Genomic DNA, 16,785 nt, shown 5'->3' with positions numbered 1-16,785 from the left:
CAGAATTTGGTCTGTCTTTTGTTTCTAGTGACAAGAAGAAAGGCGTGGGAAAACATGGTCTGATGAGATGAAATCGAAATTAATCTAAGAAGAACTAACATTGCACATCTCCATGAACACGCCAACCACACGCCACAATGTGGTGGGGGCGGTATCATGCTAAGGGAGTGATTTATTTTAAGCAAGGTGGACGGAGGGAAATCTTGCCATCTGTTAGAGGCTGGAAAAGACTTGCAGTGGAAGGTCAGCTTCCAGCAGGAAAATGACATAAACCACAGGAGTCACACTCAAGGCTCAGGGGCCAAATCCGGCCCGCTGTAGCTTTATATGTGGCCTTCTGGACTCCAGAGGAACAGAAGAATAGAAGCTTCAAGATAGCAGTTGTTCAAGATTATTTTATCAATCAAATCAAAGCAGAGTTTGTGATTTTACGGAAAATCAACAAATTCCCCCACACTTCTTTGTTCTAACTCATAATTTTGAATTTATGGTAAATTTTCTGCAAAAATGGTCAAAAACATCAGATTTAAGCGATGCTAACTCCAACCTGCAGGTGGCAGTGTTTCTCACTTCTACTCCTCTGTTGCCTCAGACTTATCTGATGTCAGGTTACAGTTTGGGATCGACGTGGAGAGTGACAAAAAGTCACAGGTACCATCAGACGTAAGCAAAATTCCTTGCCAAATGACTTGAACACAACAAAAACACAAAATCTTACCAAGTATTTTTTTTTAATAGTTTCTGGTGCAAATATCTTAGAACACTTAAGAAGAGAAAAAAAGCTTCTACAAGTAACTTTTCAGTCAATAATTCCTTAATATTGACTGAAAAAAAAACTGTTGGCAGATTACTACACTTATAACAAGACATTTTTCCCATGCTTTAAGTGAAATATTCTGCCATTGGAACTAATTTCTAATCAATATTAAGGATTTATTGACTCAAAACACATTTTTATGTATTGCTGAAAAGTTACTTGTAAGTTATTTTTGTCTTATTTTAAGTGTATAAAGATATTTGCACTACAAACTAGATAAACATACTTTTACAAATAATGTTTCATTTTTCTTCCACCTTACAATTATTCACTATGCTGAAGTTTGTCACATTAACATTAAACTGAAGCTAGCAGCTATAACACAATAAAAGCCTGGAAAAGTTCACGGTTGTGAATACTTCTGCAAGGCACTGTGTACATACATGTCCAGTGATCAGTGAGATTCAGACTCTGCAAAACAGCAGCAGCGGGGGTTGACGCTGTTTCCGGAGGTCCAGCCAGGTTTTCCCGTCGCCGCCGGCGACCAGAAGCCTCTTCCGTCACGCCCAGAGAGCCTTGAATCCCGGCTGGCCCTAAGTCTGCAGGGGGAGCCACTGTCCGAGGCCTTCCAGGAAACCCCGCGCGTTCGTGACGTAGAAGTCGACGTTCTGAGCGAAGTCGGTGCAGATGTTGGAGTAAGTGTCCACCAGAGTGCAGTAGAACGCAGTCCCGCCTATGCTGATCACCACGGTGACCAGACACAGCAGCAGCAGGATGAGACAGGAGTCTCCTCCGACGTCATCTACGAGGAAAACACAAAAGTTAGAGACCAGAGGTGGCGTGGAGATCTTCAGTTCCGGTTTGTCGCGCCGCACCTTGGTCTACGCCGTCCTCTGGTTCGCTGAAGCGAACTTTGCGTTTGGACGTCTGTTTGTCGGCGGTGGTGGCGGGGCTCGGGGGAGGAAGTCCGTCCAGCGAGGCTCGCCTCCTCTTCAGGATGGACACCAGGCCATCCGGGGAGGAGCTCTGAAGGAGACGTACACGTCATTTCTCTTCTAACTCTTGAACTCTTCACAGCAACACAAAAAGCAGAACAGAGGTCAGATAGCAAAGATCACAAGCAGGGCTTTGACCCCTGCCTGTTACAGCAATTAGCTCTTAAACAGGACAAACAATCCACTGGAAACAAACCGCCAAAACCGGGCCGTCTGTTGAGATTTCTGCCCCCATTTTCCGCGATTGCGAGTGCATCAGTTAATCCGTGAGGTCAGTGTGTCAGCCGGAGGGTAAATATCACAGTGATCGGCAGCCAGTCAGCAGACACTTTATCAGAGTGTAAGACATGACCTTTGTTCAGATCCGCGTGGCAACTTGGACCCAAACGGACACAGCCCAAAGCTAAAAGCTCAGCTTATCAACCAGACCATAAATCCATCTGTCTTGTTAATGACTAGGTTATTTTGAGTCTGATTGGATCACTCCCTTCATGAGTTTCTTATTTTATTATCATTTCATCAAGGTGTGGTGTTGAGAAGACATAAAGCCAACTAATGTTAAAAGTAATAAATCAATATATTAATAAAATACTTCCTTTTTCTTAAAGAATCATCACACTAAGTAGTGGGAGGAGGTCTGGTCTTTTAGATGTTTAGAGAGCCAACCCCACCGTCACTCTACGGTAGTGGCAGGGTGATGATCTGGAATTGTTTTGAGTTGCGGTACGTTACAGTGACCGAGTTGACCGTGGACTTCCCTGAGTCAAATGGGCACCACGCGGTTTTAGCGCCGAAATGAAGGCTGTCGCTAACCCAGTGGTAGCTCCTGGTCACAGGAAGCTATATTCGTTCTAAAACCAGATACTAATCTGATTAATGACAGGCCAACAGCAGTAACTTAGCAACCAGCACTGGCAAATAAGACAAAGATTAGTACAAAGTGTTAGCTTTGAGAGGCTAGTGGCTAGCATGACATGGCTGGTTGCTCCCTGGATTGCTTATTTCTGCTGGTCATTAGCATGGATAGGCTACCATTACTTTTTAAGGCAATGCGTTAGCTATTCTATCTTATGCTAATACTGGCCTATTGTGGGCCAATGCTAGCAGTAGCTAGGATAGGCTAATGCTAAGTCAATGCTAGGATAGCATTAGCAAAAGATAGGCTAATGCTATCATGTTTTAATTTTTATAACATGGGAAAAATGTACTATGAGTGAAATAATCTGCCAATGGAACTAGTACTTTTTAAAATAAATATTAAGGAATAATTGACTTAAAACAAGCTAATATTTCTCATTGAACAGTTACTTGTAAGTTAGTGTTTTCTTATTTCAAGTGTACAGAGATGTTTCCACTAGAAACTGGACTAAAAATGACTCGGTGTTGTGTTTTTTGCATTGATGAGAAGGGTCTTCTCAAGCCTGATATGAATTACACAACAGCCGTGATCTTGAACCCATCAGGCTGGAACAGCTCTGACTTCGCCTCAGAGGAAAACCACTCCCAGTCGCCTGGACGCCATGTGTCGGCTCACGGCGGCCAACGCAGGCGGAGGCCGGCGGGGATGAGCTCACAGAGGAACCAGGGAAAACATTCATAGGAGTGTGAGGGGAAACAAAAGTCAGGTCAGGACGGTTTGGGGTTTCCAGTTAACCAGAGAACAGGAAGACAGAGACTGACTGACTGGAGGAAAACAGAGAGGAAAGATGTCATGAGGGCGTTTAGGGTTTGTGGATTGTTGCATCTGGAACATTTATCTCAACATTAAGTCACATTTATCAGACGTAGCAGGTGACAAAGTGAACTCTTACGCCTTCAGCGATGGAGAGTTTGGCCAGGTCTTTGTCCGACGCCTGCGCTACTCCGGCCGGCCACTCCACCTTCACCTCCTCTTCCTCCGGTGTGTCCTCGCCGTGCGCCGCATTTTCCTCTGCTTCCACTTCCTGCTCCTCTGCTTCCACTTCCTGCCCTTCCTCGAGGGCCTCTTCCCCTTCGTCCTGCCGCTCTTCCTCTTCCTCCCTCTGTAGTGAGGAAAAGTCTGACTGGGAGATCATGCTCTGGGTGTTCTCAGGCTTGTTGGCTGAAGAGAGACAGAAAAACGCAGAAGAGAATCTCATTTTTTTTTAATAAATCAAACTTCATGTAGGCCTAATTTACTAAACTTTTCCTCTATTAGGTCAGTTTGGGTTACCAAATCATTCGAATTTACTAAATGCCAAAAAAATCTTTGAGAGGTTGAGATCAAATTTGGGACCTCCAGAAGTCTTGTTCATCCTTCGGTATAGCAGAATCGCCATGGAAATGTCCAGCCTTCATCAGGCATAACAATGATTTCTCTGTCTCAGAGAACATGGACGTATTCTGGTGTGAAAATAAGCATGACATCCCCAGAACAGAAGCAAAAGTCCTGGTGAAGACGCTGACTGAAGCCTTGTAAGAAGGTGTCATTATTCTCAGTGAAGTGAGTCATATACCAACATGAGCTGAAAGGTCGCTCAGAGAGGAAGAAGACATTACTTTAACATAAAAAGTCAGACTGCCACGCCCCTTTCTGATGCCGCCCTGGGCAACCGCCCATATAGCCCGTATCGAAAAACGCCATTGTTTCAAAAATAACGCTTAAAAATAACGTTTTATTGTCCCGAACCAAACATGTCAGAAGATTCTCAGTTGTTTTGTGTTCATTTATTTAGGAAGGCTTAAAGGAAGCCATTTTGTTTTATTCATTTATTTCATTTAGAAACGTCCCTCTCCAGTCGTGTCCTGTGGAACTTGTGCGACAGCACGTAATTCGTGCAAGAAAGCGAAAAATATTTAACCTTTGAACTGACGTAGCATCTACAATCCGGAAAGCACGCAGATGGGCAATCCCTACAAAATATTTTATGTTTCTCTCACAAATTTACTTTTTTTTTTTTTTTACGCTCTATAAAGATTTTCAAGTAAATTTATATCAAAGCACACAGACGTTAAGCACCTGCGCATTAACAGATTCTTTAAAAAAAGTCACAATGTTATGCAAGCAAATAATTTATAAAATGATAAAATAACTAATACATATGTAAATAAATAAAAGACTGAGGCAGAGTTTATGACTGCTCAACTGTCCATCTTATCTGGAAGTTACTTAGGAGGCTGAAAAAAGGGACAAGTTACATCTTTTTTTTTTACAGTATTTACAATGTTGTATTTAGAAAAGTGTGAAATTAATGTCAAAACTCCTGTGGTCCATTATTTCTGTTATCTACTCTTATCTACAGTGGGTATAAAACTCCATCATGTCATCATAATTCCCTTCTGAGCTGACCTGGATTAAGCTGTGACCGTCAGTCCATTCTTACCTTTGCCATGATGAGACTGCAGAGTTTCCGTCCCAATCTGAGTGTCTATAAACGCTGCGTTCAGGTTTTTCTGTTGGAGGAACATAAAAGACAAATTGGTTCCACAAAGAGAAAAAAACAAAAAAAAAGAGTTACAAATTCATCAACAGAGAACGGTTTGTCATGTCTGACCTGGTCCGGGCTGAAGGACGGTCTGAGAGACGCCACAGAGACACAGAAACATGGTAGAAAAACAAGAAGAGGGGGGGAAATCAGACAGTTTGCTATGGAACTTATAAAATAATCAATAAGACAACATCTGTTTGTGTGTCAGAGCAACATGGAGCAGCAGCAGCATCCAGACATGCAGCGTCTGTCTGAGTCCAGAGGAAATGACATTTCCTGCTCTGGCCAGGAAGGTTCTCTGCTCTAGGCGGTGTGGCTCTTTGCTCCGGGCGCCGCCTTGTTCCGGGCGGCACACGCAATTATAATTTAAAAAAGCTTCCAAGGGCGTGCCGTGGTGGCGTAGGGGTTAGCGCGACCCGTATTTGGAGGCCTTGAGTCCTCGACGCGGGTTTGACTCCCGGACCCGACGATATTTGCCGCATGTCTTCCCCCCTCTCCTTCCCTGTTTCCTGTCAGCCTACTATCATATAAGGGACACTAGAGCCCACAAAAGACCCCCTGGAGGGGTAACAAAAAAAAAAAAAGCTTCCAAGCATTTCCAAGCAGCAGAGTGTGGACTCCACAGTCTAGACATTGTAAGTTGGCAACGTCTGTATCTGATTCAGGATTCCTAGAATTTATTTATATTTAATTAACAAGATATCTGGCATTTTTAGTAAGTTTTGATCACCTTCAAATTTGAAACTTGGACTAAATAATTCTGCCATACAAGATTATGAAACACAAAAGGCCACACTTTCATATTTGGAATTGGGGATCATCCGATATGATCATTTGGGCTGATATCGGTATATTAAAGGAAGGACGGTCCGATAACCAATATTTACTGATATTGTATATATATTATGCGTTTCCTCTTCCTGAAATACAAACACAAACAACAGCAAGATGGAAATACAGATCAGTCGGTTATTGTAGTCATCGAACCAATACCGATACGTTAAAAAAATGACAAATATCGTCCGATACGGATGCAGATGCCCATATATCGCACATCACTACTTTTTTACTTTGTTGGTCTTCTTGCAACAAGAACTTGTTTCCTCCGGTGGACACTCATAGAGAACGCGGGTAGCAGTTGATTACATAAAAGCAGCGTTGATGCTAAAGGTTTCCTGAAGGCTCCACATGTTTACCGGTGGTGTGTCCTGCAGATGTGGCTCAGCTTCTCAATGTGTTTCCGGCTGACGCTGTCCTCTTCCAGAGGCACCCGGCTCTCACCGTCCTCCTCCTCATTAAACTCACTCTCTGAAAAGTGCAGATGAAATGTCACTTTAATGTTTTTCTAATGAAAACGTTGTTGTTGTTGTTTTTTTAAAGAAGAAACTACAATTTGGAAACCAGCAGATCCATGCAGTACCCCATTTCTCCTGCAGGGTTGTGAGGTTAGAGAGCAGACGTTCATGGTAGAGCTTCTCCAACCGTAGGAACTGAACGGCCCACTGGTCTGATAGAGCGCCAGTTAAAGAAAGAGCTACACACACACACACACACACACACACACACACATTGGCATTCAGCTACACTGCATCTTTGTTTTAGGTAAGCTTCAGCTCGCTAACTACTAAAACCTGCATGTACAAACAGAATGATAACATAATCGTCTCATAACAAGAAACAGGAAGTATCTGGTTAACGACGGTAAATGATGTAATTGTTTTTCTTATCTATTTGCATTCACTAGATTGTAGCTATGAGAGTTTGTCATAAACATGTGTTACTGGAAAAACTTTAAGTTTGTAATTTTTTAAGATAAAAAACTTACAAACGTTTCTTTTCTCTCATCTTCCCTCTGACTTGCTGAGGCCCCCGCAGCGCCCCCTGGTGGTCAGCCACTTTGAAAAGCACTGCTGTAGAAAAGGCCGAACAAACTTTTGATAGGCGACAAAACGAGAGATGCCTTGTTTAAACTGTTACTAATCAATACATGATGAAATATATTAAAACAATAAACCCCAACTGTAGGTTTTGCCAAGAGAATCCAGCAACAATTTGTCATTTATTCTGGAATTCTCGCATCACAGGGAGATTTTGGAAACAAAGTAATAACTTAATCATTTATAATTTTGATACTACATCAAGGTGTGGGCATGTTATTTTTGGTTTTCATAAGAATACTAATGTTGGCAGAAGACTGGCAATTAATCTAATAATGATATTTGGCAAATTTCATATTCACAAGTGTAAATTCTTGTCATGTTGACCTTGTTTTTCTTTATTTTACAATTTTTGTAAATTGAATTGAATAGGAAATTGAACTATATTTATCAACTATTTAAGAGTACAAACAAAAAAAAACTCTAAACACATTTGAACGTTATAGGTCAATGAATATTTTTTATTCGTAATGTTTGTAATTATATCTGCTTTCTGCTTTTTGTACCAATATAATTACTGTAGAATCCAGCAGCCCTGGCATTTTTTTTATTTTTTTCATATTTTGTGTTCTGTTCCTTAATTTTTCTTTGTACTTGTAAACAAAGATGTTTTCTCAATTAAAAAAAAAAACCGAATAGGCCAAACAAATGCTTTGGTAAAAAATGATTTTAAGCCTAACGTCAGCCAATTGGAGTCGCCTAATAAAACATTTTTATAAACGGTAAACGTTCTCCACCGAAACCCTGCACTGCGTCTTGAGATGTTTCTCTCTCTGAATCGTGGATCATCTCTCTCCCCCTATACGTTACCTCCTCTCTCTGCCTCCTCACGCACAAACCCGTAAACACGACACCCCGTCGCAGAAAAACAGGCTGACAGCTGTTACCGGGGCAACAGCACAAACAGCGTAAGGGGGAAAACTGCAACTGCAAGCCAAAAGTGAGGGGAAACACCCAGAGCGTGCGAGGCAAAAAAAAAAAAAAAAAAAAAAAGACGGACAAAGATACGATTGAAAGAGATGAACGACGACAGCAGCAGCTCTTCTGGCTCGCTCATGTTTCATATTTATTAATAATTTACTCTTTGGTAAATCCCTGCTTCTTTCTGGATATCACACTTCTGCGTCTGCAGCGTTTCACACGCCGGGCGGATCGGTCGTGATTCGGTTGAAGGAAAAAAAAAAGAAAAGAAGAGAAAAGAGGTGTCACAGTGCATTACTACGACATATGAGGTCATGGTGCAGCTTAAAGGATACGGTCCTGCCTCAGTGAGTAGGTCTCTGCAATCTGAAAGAAAAAAAAAAACGTGAGAGAGAAATTATTCACAGACAGATCACCGTGTCAGTCCAGAGCGTGATCATTTAACGTTAAAGCTTCAACTATATTTTGAGTTGAAGCTGGTTGAGCTGGATTTAGGTTGTCCAGCTGTTTTTGCTTGAACTTCGTCTAATCCTTTTAAAGATACTGATCAAATCTGTGCAAAGCAGAGCATGCGAGACAACCTGAGAGAGAGACAGAGAGTCACATGAATCTGCTTATGGTCCGGATTAAAACGTCTCTGTGGGATTTCCCCCCCCCCATCTGAATACTTTTACCTTTATCCACATGACCAGCTCAACACTTTAAAGGAGCAGTATTCTGTGTTATAGCGCAATTAAGTAATATGTTAATTTAAGAATGCTGTATTATCAAATACAACTTAAAAGAACTTTGAGTTTGTAATTTAAGGACACTGTCTCTTTAAGAAGCTCCTGCTCTTTCTGAAACTCTGCCTTCAGGAAGTCATCCTTTTCTTTTAACCCTTTAACAACGCTTTTACCTGTGTTGCACTGAGAAGCAGCTCCTATAATGAGCTCAGCAGATGAACAGTTCTACCAGGTGTTTGCTAGTTGCTGCTGGCTAGTCTGAAGGAGCTGAACTGAGCTACATCCTTGAATGGTTGCTATAAAAGATTTCAAGGATTTTTCAAAACTGCATGAACGCGTCAAGGCAACAGGCCAGGCATGTTTTGGTGAGGGAATAACAATATAACATGATGGAAAGTTGATTTTATATGATACTGCCCCTTTAAAACACACCATACAGCCATGTTGTTGTTTAAACTGACACTTCCATCCACCCCTTCTTCTAACAATTCAGAAATGTTCAAAAAAATGAGAAACATAGACTTTCACATATTCATGGGTGTGTCATTGGCTGACTTTCTGAAAATCTGGAAAGGAAAAAAAAATTCTTAAGTATTTTGCTCTTGGAACATATTTATTTTAACATATTAAATAGTCGTCTGAACTGAGTGTGCAAAAAAAAAAAAACCAAAATCAACAAAAACCCTGACTACATTCTCTATTAACTAGAGTGTTTGAATACCTGTTTATATCCCTTAAAATGTCAATATTTCATCCTGTTATAACCACAATCATCAATGGATTTTACATTTGGTTCTTATTTTGTGTAGACCAACACAAAGTAATGCATAACGATGAAAGAGGATTTAATGTTTCGGTTACAAATCCGTGAAGTGTGGAGTGCATTTGAATTCATCCTCCTTTACTCCAATTTCCATAAATAAAGCAAACAAACTGCAAACTCTATTTGTTTTATTTCGTATTTTTTGCCCCACTTCACTACGACACACTTCTTTGTGTTGATCTGTCTCATAAAATCCCAATAAAAAAAATAAAAACCCTGAGGTTCGTAGATCAAACGGGACAAAATGTTTCAGGGGTGGAAACAAATACTTTAGGAAGGCGTTGTAGCAGTTGTTAAAGTCAGGGTGGTTCAGATAGCTTTTTTGCACTCATTAAATAAACTTTTTTAATGCTTTTTTAATTACTCAGGATATCTGGGTTTTAATTTACTGTCAATATTTGTTGGATGATCCGTACATCAGCAGGCAAATGTCACACAGTGGACAGCACAAGGTACAGTACTGTTTTTACTGTTATTGTCCATGAATAACACACATTATTACATTTCTTTCATGTCTAATAATCAGATTTAATAAAAGCCATCTGTTGTATTCAATACCAAAGAAAATATACATTTTGTATGCATGACTAACGCAGACAAACATCCCATAATTACAAGAGCAGACGAGTCATATGCACCAATGCACACACACACACACACACACACACACACACACACACAATGGCTTTTTTCTGTCCGGCTAAATAAAGACACATTGTATTCCCTCTGGATTCGGAAGAATATGTTCCTCCCTGTTTCTCTGAACCACATGGGCACACACACGCACACACACACACACGCATGCACACACACACACAGACACCCGCACACGCCCACAGGAGGACACACACCTGGTGCAGGGATTGCGGCAGCAGAGTGTAGTCGTCACTTTCTCCCAGGGCCTGCAGGGAGGCCAGCAGCTCCAGACTGGGGCTCTGAGCTTCATCTGCGGCGACGCCTCCTAGAAACAAAACAAAACAAAAGAAACGAAAATCAAAAACCAAACCCTGGAATGAATCCATACTGGATGGGTCAGAAACCTGCTGTTCCCATTTTTTGTCAAATCAGATCTGCAAAAAAAGTTGCATTTGTGCCTGTTGAATCACAGTCGCTCAAAGAAAACCCTCAGATTAGAGAAATCTGAGAACAGTTGATCTGGAGCATCAGATCAAATGACAGCGTTAGCTTTATTAGCTCAGTGTTAGCTCAGGCCAGCAGGGTGTGGCGCTCCCCTGGGGCTCAATGCAACTCAGCGCAGCAGACGTTAGAGAAAGCAGACGCAACGCAATGATCCTATCATAGTAAAATACATTTTAAATAAAAAATAAATAAAAACAAAACAAAAATTTGTTTTTGTTTTTCATTTAGAAAGCAAAGAAGCTATTTTGCTTCGAAGGGTCTTGTATGTTTTGTGGCTCTAAAGGAATTTTGTTTAGCTGGACTAAAGGCAAAAATGACACTCAGGGTTGGACAGATTAGTGAACCATTCAGCTTCTACACACCACAGATCTGGAATAGACTTCCAGACAACTGCAAAGTTCCTTTTAAATCGTGGCTAAAAACCAAACCGTTTACTGTTCCCTTTGTTTCCTAGTACACAGATCCATATATTTAATGTATATTTACTTGAATATTCTGAGGATGGCATTTAACAAAATATAAAGTTTACTGTCTCATAATTGGTTACTGTATTGTGTTTTTTTTCTGGTGTAAAGTTTGAACTGTCTTGTTGCTCCAATGTGCTACACACATAGAACATTTTAAACTAGTAGAAGTTACCGTGACAACCTCTGCTCTGTTTTCTCCATGACATCTGGCATTTAAACTTCTTCCAAAACTAAAATTTTATTACCTCCCTAAGTTTTTTTTTTTTTTTTTTTTTGCCAAAATATGATTTAGGCAAAAAAAAAAACATCTGTTTTGGCAAAGATTTGCTTCGGCCGTTATTTAAAGAGTTATTTTTAAGTTCACCCTGTAACTGCGCTGCACCATTTTATATATTACTTTTTTTTTTTTTTAAATACTCAAACACAGAATTGAAATCTGCATTCCTTGAAGCCTTGAAGCATAAAAAACTCTCCCTCGGTTAACAACGAGGCCGTGTTTTACCTGTAGCGCTGCTGACCAATGCTGCGTCGTCTTTCCCAGTGACCCCGCCTCCAGAACCTCTGGGTGGAATGGCGTTTTTGTTCCCCATCCCGTGCGCCGCGGCCAGAGTTTGCCCTTAAGGTTCCTGAAGTTGCTGAGAGAACCCGTTCCAGGCAGGTTCCCTTCGTTTCAGTCCCCTTGGGAAAACATGAACTGCTCTGAGTTTATCGGAACACTTCCTCAGAGCAGAGATAAGGAAATTACTTTGGAAAATTTACTCTGCCATACAGTCCATGGGAGCAGGAGGGAGGGGGCAGATTTAAGCGGCGCTCCAATGATCCACGGTGGACGGGGTGTGTATTTAATCTTGCACCGGCTCTCCTAGGTGGCCAGAAGAACAAAGGGAAACTGAAATGTTCATAAATGTGGCGCTGAGGCCAACTCCAGCTGGATTTCTGACTTCCTCTTCGCTTGAATTCCTTCCACCAGTCGTCCTGTCAAAACAAAAGAAAAAAAAAACACGTTTTAAAAAAAAAAAAAACAGAACAACACATGTGGACTGAGCCCTCTGATCTAGAGAAAGAATCACTGGTGGAGTGGTCATTATGTCATCGACTTGATGGGTTCAAGTAGAGCAACTGTAGTGTCAATGCACAGACAAATCTGTGTTTGCTATTAATTATTTATGACCGCTTCGTTGATCTGAAATGACAGCTTTGGAATAAGAAATGAACTGTGAAGGCCTTATTAAGGGAACGAATATCCAATAAATGGATAAACTGCACACAGGACTATTGTTTGACTTAGACAACAAGGATTGGCTTTTGATATGAGCCAAATGGGCGGTAGCTCAGGGCGGCATTAGAAAGGGAATCAAGCCATCAACAGATCAAAAATAAACCATTAATCTGAGAAGCAGCCGACAGAAGTAATCAGAAATAAATAATGCACATTAATGACTCAGGGGCGATGAATATAGATGTCAGTTTGAATTTGTAGGTTTTCTCTGTAGGGAATTTTTAAAAACTTGTGTTGTTTTGCTTCCACAATCATAGACCACCTAGTGTTGTGTGCATCACACTGAATCTCACAATTTCCAGGAAAATACAATGAAGTTTGTGGCTGTGAGATAATGAAATATAGAACATTTCAAATACTGTTAACATTTTTGCATTTTTTTTATATCAAACAAGGCTTAAAAGAAATCTGACTTTGTAATTCAATCCCTGGAAATTTAAGGCCTCTGTCTCTTTAAGAAGCTCCTGCTCTTTCTGAAACTCCGCATTCAGTAAGTTATGACAACATGGCTCCTCTATTAACCCTTTCACAACATTTTACCAGAGTTTCACTGAGAAGTAGCTCCTATAATGAGCTCAGCAGAGGTGAAGGTTGCTAATTGCTGCTGACTAGTCTGAAGGAGCTGAGTGGGGGAGGAGCTGGGCTTTGAAGGCAGGGTTAGGCCCACCCAGGGGTTTTGCACACCTGAATGGTAGCCACAGGAGATTAAAGGATTTCTAAAACATGCATAAGAGAATCATAGCAACACTCCAGTTGTGTTTGTGATGAGAGAATAACATTATAACATGGCGGACAGCTCAAAAAAGCCAATCTCACCTGATATTTTTACCTGAATGTGTGGACACACAAGCTAACAAAAACTAGAACATCGTCCCATTTTTGGCTTACTATGCAGGACAATAACAGTTCTGCTGCACATATGAACATTTCTGCCTCATGTAGCTTATATTTTCAGCCTGAGGTCTGAGGACATGAAATCTGTGCGATGCTCACGCAGCCTGTTAGCTGTCATGGGAAAGTTATGGACTCTGCGACATGGAATGCGACATAAAGTACAAACGCCAGCAGCCGGGTCTGACTCACAGGGTTTGCAGCTTTGGAGCTGAGAATGATGCAGTGGAGGCTTAAAAGATGAAGTTCTGTGTGAATCACAGCGTGACATTTCTGGGTTTGCTTCAACAGATTCTATTTTGCTTCTTAGAAATGTATCAAAGCCATGAGCTAACTACTGTTTTTAATCCACTGCTTTTTTTTCCTGCCACATCACCAGAGAGAATTTGGAGGAAACCAATTGCCTGAGAAAAGTTATTATGTTCTCCATTTCTAGGATGTTATGATGTGAGGGAGCCGCTTACCTCCTCTCTAGACTAACTGTTGGCTTTCGCCACTCCAGAAATGCACCCGTCTACTGAAAGAAGGAGAACGAATCCACACCTAAGTTATTCAGCAACACAATGATCATAGCAACACCAGCAAGATCGGAATTGCTCAAAAAATGAGAAGATTTTGGAGTGGCCTTGTCAAAGTCCAGACTGCAATTTGATTGAAATGCGGAGACATGACATTGCCAATGCGCAAAGCCGATGATTTGAAACAATTTTGTAAATAAGAGCGGGCCAAAACTTCTTCAGAGTGATGAGTAGGAATAATTGCCAGTCAGCACAAACACTTGATGGTAGCTGTTGTTGCCAGGAAGGTCAGAATCGGTTACTGGGTTAGTGGGGCAACTGCTTTTTCTGAAGTCCTTCCAATGGCTCTCTGTAGCTCGGAAAAAAGACTTGGTGTTATTTATAAATCACTCAATAGTTTAGCAACAAAATACGTTAAAGATATATTGTCGTTGAAACAGCCTTAAGGACCTCTCAGGTTTTCTCTGGTCTGCACTGCATCCCCAAAACCAAACATGGAGAAGCAGCATTATGTTTTTATAAAAACTCATTGATTTTCAGCTTTCTGCTGAAACTCAAGTGTTTCAGCAGAAAACTGGTGAACCGCTGAGTTTCCTTAAATCAGAGGTAGAAATCCATTTGTTTAGAGCTGCCTTTGACTAAAAACATAGATCTAGTCTGGATTACAACTTTTTATTACTTAAGCATAATGTTTTGGGGCCTTTTGTGTTTATTATGTAAAACAGTTTGAATTACCTTGGTTATGAAATATGTTATACAAAGCTTGGCTAGCTCAGGGTTGTCCTAGCTTGTTCTTTAGCTAGAAAACCCACTTCTGTTCATGTTGAAAAACAAGACCAGACATCAATGTGTGCTTCCATTTGACATAACTGATTATTTAATAGAATTTAATATAATAAATAACTTTATATGATGAAGCCAGGACAAAAAACTAGCTGTAATTAATGTTTGCTGATGTATTTCGATTTGAGATCCCACAAATGTTGCTGAATAAACCACCACATACTATCTCTAGAGGCCAAACTACCACAAATTTGCATTCATACCATAAAAGTTAAATATTTCCAGATCAGTTTAGGAACCTGGGAAAGTCTTCCCGACTCTTCCCGCCGTATTATCTGGATATTTGATCCTAATGTCCCTTTTAGAGGAGCTTAAAGAGTCAGCTTCACTCAGCTGAGTTAAAGTGCAGGTGGCTCCCGGGGTGTGCACGTGCACGTGTCTCTGCAGCTCGCGCTCCCCCGGTTTTAACGACTCTGTTTACAGACGAGCCTGTCAGTCTGGACCGAATCTCCTCTATATCATCCGACATGAACGCTAGAAACTGACCTTAAAGGACAGAACAGACCTTCGCATCCTTATGTCAGCATCATTAACGAGACTAAAGTAGGTTACCGAGTTTAAAGCGGTCCGTCTCCGTTATGACTGCTGGCATAATCTCCACTTCCTGTGTTACTGTACCCCAAACAGCCATGGTACTGGTCTACGCCAGTGTCTGGTCTTTAGGACAGAGAACACGGGCTGTGAGGATGGATGGAGGGCTGCACTCACTCACTGCTGGATGGTGCCTCTCGGTTGGCCGTATGTCCGAACATCAACGCCCTGGATCAGCGGCGCGGCGTTCCCTCTCCTCTACCCGCGGCTGAATCCGGTCAAACTTCCGTCTGTGTCACGCACTCTTCCAGCCTGCTTGTTTTCGCTTCTATCTGGGGATGTTTTTTCCCCCCCTGCTTCTTCTCACCGCAAACACATATATAAATAAATATGCCCATCTCCCCAACAGGAGCTGGTTATTTATTTCATTCTGCGTGCGTCCGATGCTGCCATCTTCTGGCAGATGTGGCCCTCTGGCCCCTGGTGGTGTCGGTGCTTACATAACGACAGATGAAGCGTTGAGGAAATAAAACAGGGCAGAGGGTTACAGGGGAAACGGCAAAATGGGACCTGCACCGTATTGCTTCCATTACATAATCAGAAAACAGCACATTTATGTTCATTAGCCAGATCACTGCAATATATTTATAGGTTTTTATTATGAATTATTTTCAGTATCCTACTCGCAAATGTACACTCCAAAAACGCGATTGGTTTTTAATATGGGCATTTTGAAAATGTACACCAGATAAAGTAATCATAATTAAAACTAGAAAATTTCTGAAAAAATTTAAAAGGGGCCTGCCAAAAGTCTGATGCTAACAATTAGCATAAATGCTAAAATAAGCCACAATGTATTCAATAGCATGTGGAGAGTCACAAGCATGTTGAGCAACATGGACTTACTCTATTGAGTATGTTAAAATTAGTGTATAAGCTAAAATTAGCTAAAATACGAATGTTAGCCTAATGCTGCCAGTGGCATATGGGCTATAACCAGCATGTTGTCTTACATTGACTTTCTCCATTCAGTGTGCTAAACATGGCTAATAAATAAACAAATGGCTAAATAGCTTATTTTCCCTTTTATTTTAGGAAAAAGGCTACTGCTAATGTGGGTGGGGGGCAGTGCACTGCTAATGTTTGTGCTAATGTTAATGCACTACCTTCTGATTTATACTTCCTGGCAGTTTGTTACCAGGACAAAAATCTCTCATCTCTTAACACCAATTAGTAACAGAATGTTTTTAAAACATAAGCTCTTATGACATAATGTTTTTCTGCTAAGATACAAAAAATTTACAGTTAGTAAATTTTGCAAAAGTAAAAATCAGATGTTTACTTCGTGGCACTTGGTTACCAGAAAACGCGTTCATCTCTTAGCAACAGATTGACAACAACTAGAAAATTCCTGAAGAAATTTTCCGGGGCCTGCCAAAGTGTGCCCGTTGGTTTGGAGTCAGCGTTCTGATGCTAAAAAATAGCATCAATGCTAAGCTTAGCTAAAAAAAC

The 16,785-nt window shown here is 41.0% G+C and overlaps 1 protein-coding gene across 4 annotated transcripts; it reads right to left on the bottom strand.

Moving 5' to 3' along the window:
• Nucleotides 1-1,002: 1,002 nt before the first annotated feature.
• LOC102221958 (consortin-like) lies at nucleotides 1,003-15,719 on the bottom strand. 4 transcript variants are annotated; one of them, XM_023347201.1, is made up of 12 exons: nucleotides 15,451-15,719; nucleotides 11,981-12,186; nucleotides 11,714-11,889; nucleotides 10,456-10,565; nucleotides 8,392-8,422; nucleotides 6,619-6,705; nucleotides 6,395-6,506; nucleotides 5,265-5,286; nucleotides 5,094-5,163; nucleotides 3,564-3,832; nucleotides 1,633-1,783; nucleotides 1,003-1,559 (listed from the first exon to the last, which is right to left on the bottom strand). In XM_023347201.1, the coding sequence occupies exons 3-12, from the start codon at nucleotides 11,799-11,801 to the stop codon at nucleotides 1,351-1,353; spliced, it is 1,149 nt and encodes a 382-aa protein (XP_023202969.1). In that variant the 5' UTR covers nucleotides 11,802-11,889; nucleotides 11,981-12,186; nucleotides 15,451-15,719; the 3' UTR covers nucleotides 1,003-1,350. The 4 variants fall into 4 exon arrangements, with proteins under 4 accessions (XP_023202969.1, XP_023202968.1, XP_023202970.1 ...); XM_023347200.1 differs by having other exon boundaries at nucleotides 11,714-12,186; XM_023347202.1 differs by having other exon boundaries at nucleotides 11,714-12,186; nucleotides 15,455-15,719.
• Nucleotides 15,720-16,785: the final 1,066 nt, after the last annotated feature.

Source organism: Xiphophorus maculatus, chromosome 15 (assembly GCF_002775205.1).
Source record: "Xiphophorus maculatus strain JP 163 A chromosome 15, X_maculatus-5.0-male, whole genome shotgun sequence".
Classification (NCBI taxonomy): Eukaryota; Metazoa; Chordata; class Actinopteri; order Cyprinodontiformes; family Poeciliidae; genus Xiphophorus; species Xiphophorus maculatus.
The sequence above is the reverse complement of the archived record's forward strand: the minus strand, read 5'-3'. Positions and strand labels throughout refer to the sequence as shown.

Bases quoted from the DNA above. Each gene is read 5' to 3' on its own strand.
- LOC102221958 (XM_023347200.1), bottom strand. From the start codon at position 11,801: ATGGGGAACAAAAACGCCATTCCACCCAGAGGTTCTGGAGGCGGGGTC. The intron at 6,507-6,618 runs GTACTGCATGGA...TGCACTTTTCAG, and splicing joins AACCCTGCAGGAGAAATGGG to AGAGTGAGTTTAATGAGGAG. The intron at 1,784-3,563 runs GTAAGAGTTCAC...CGTCTCCTTCAG, and splicing joins AACTCTCCATCGCTGAAGGC to AGCTCCTCCCCGGATGGCCT.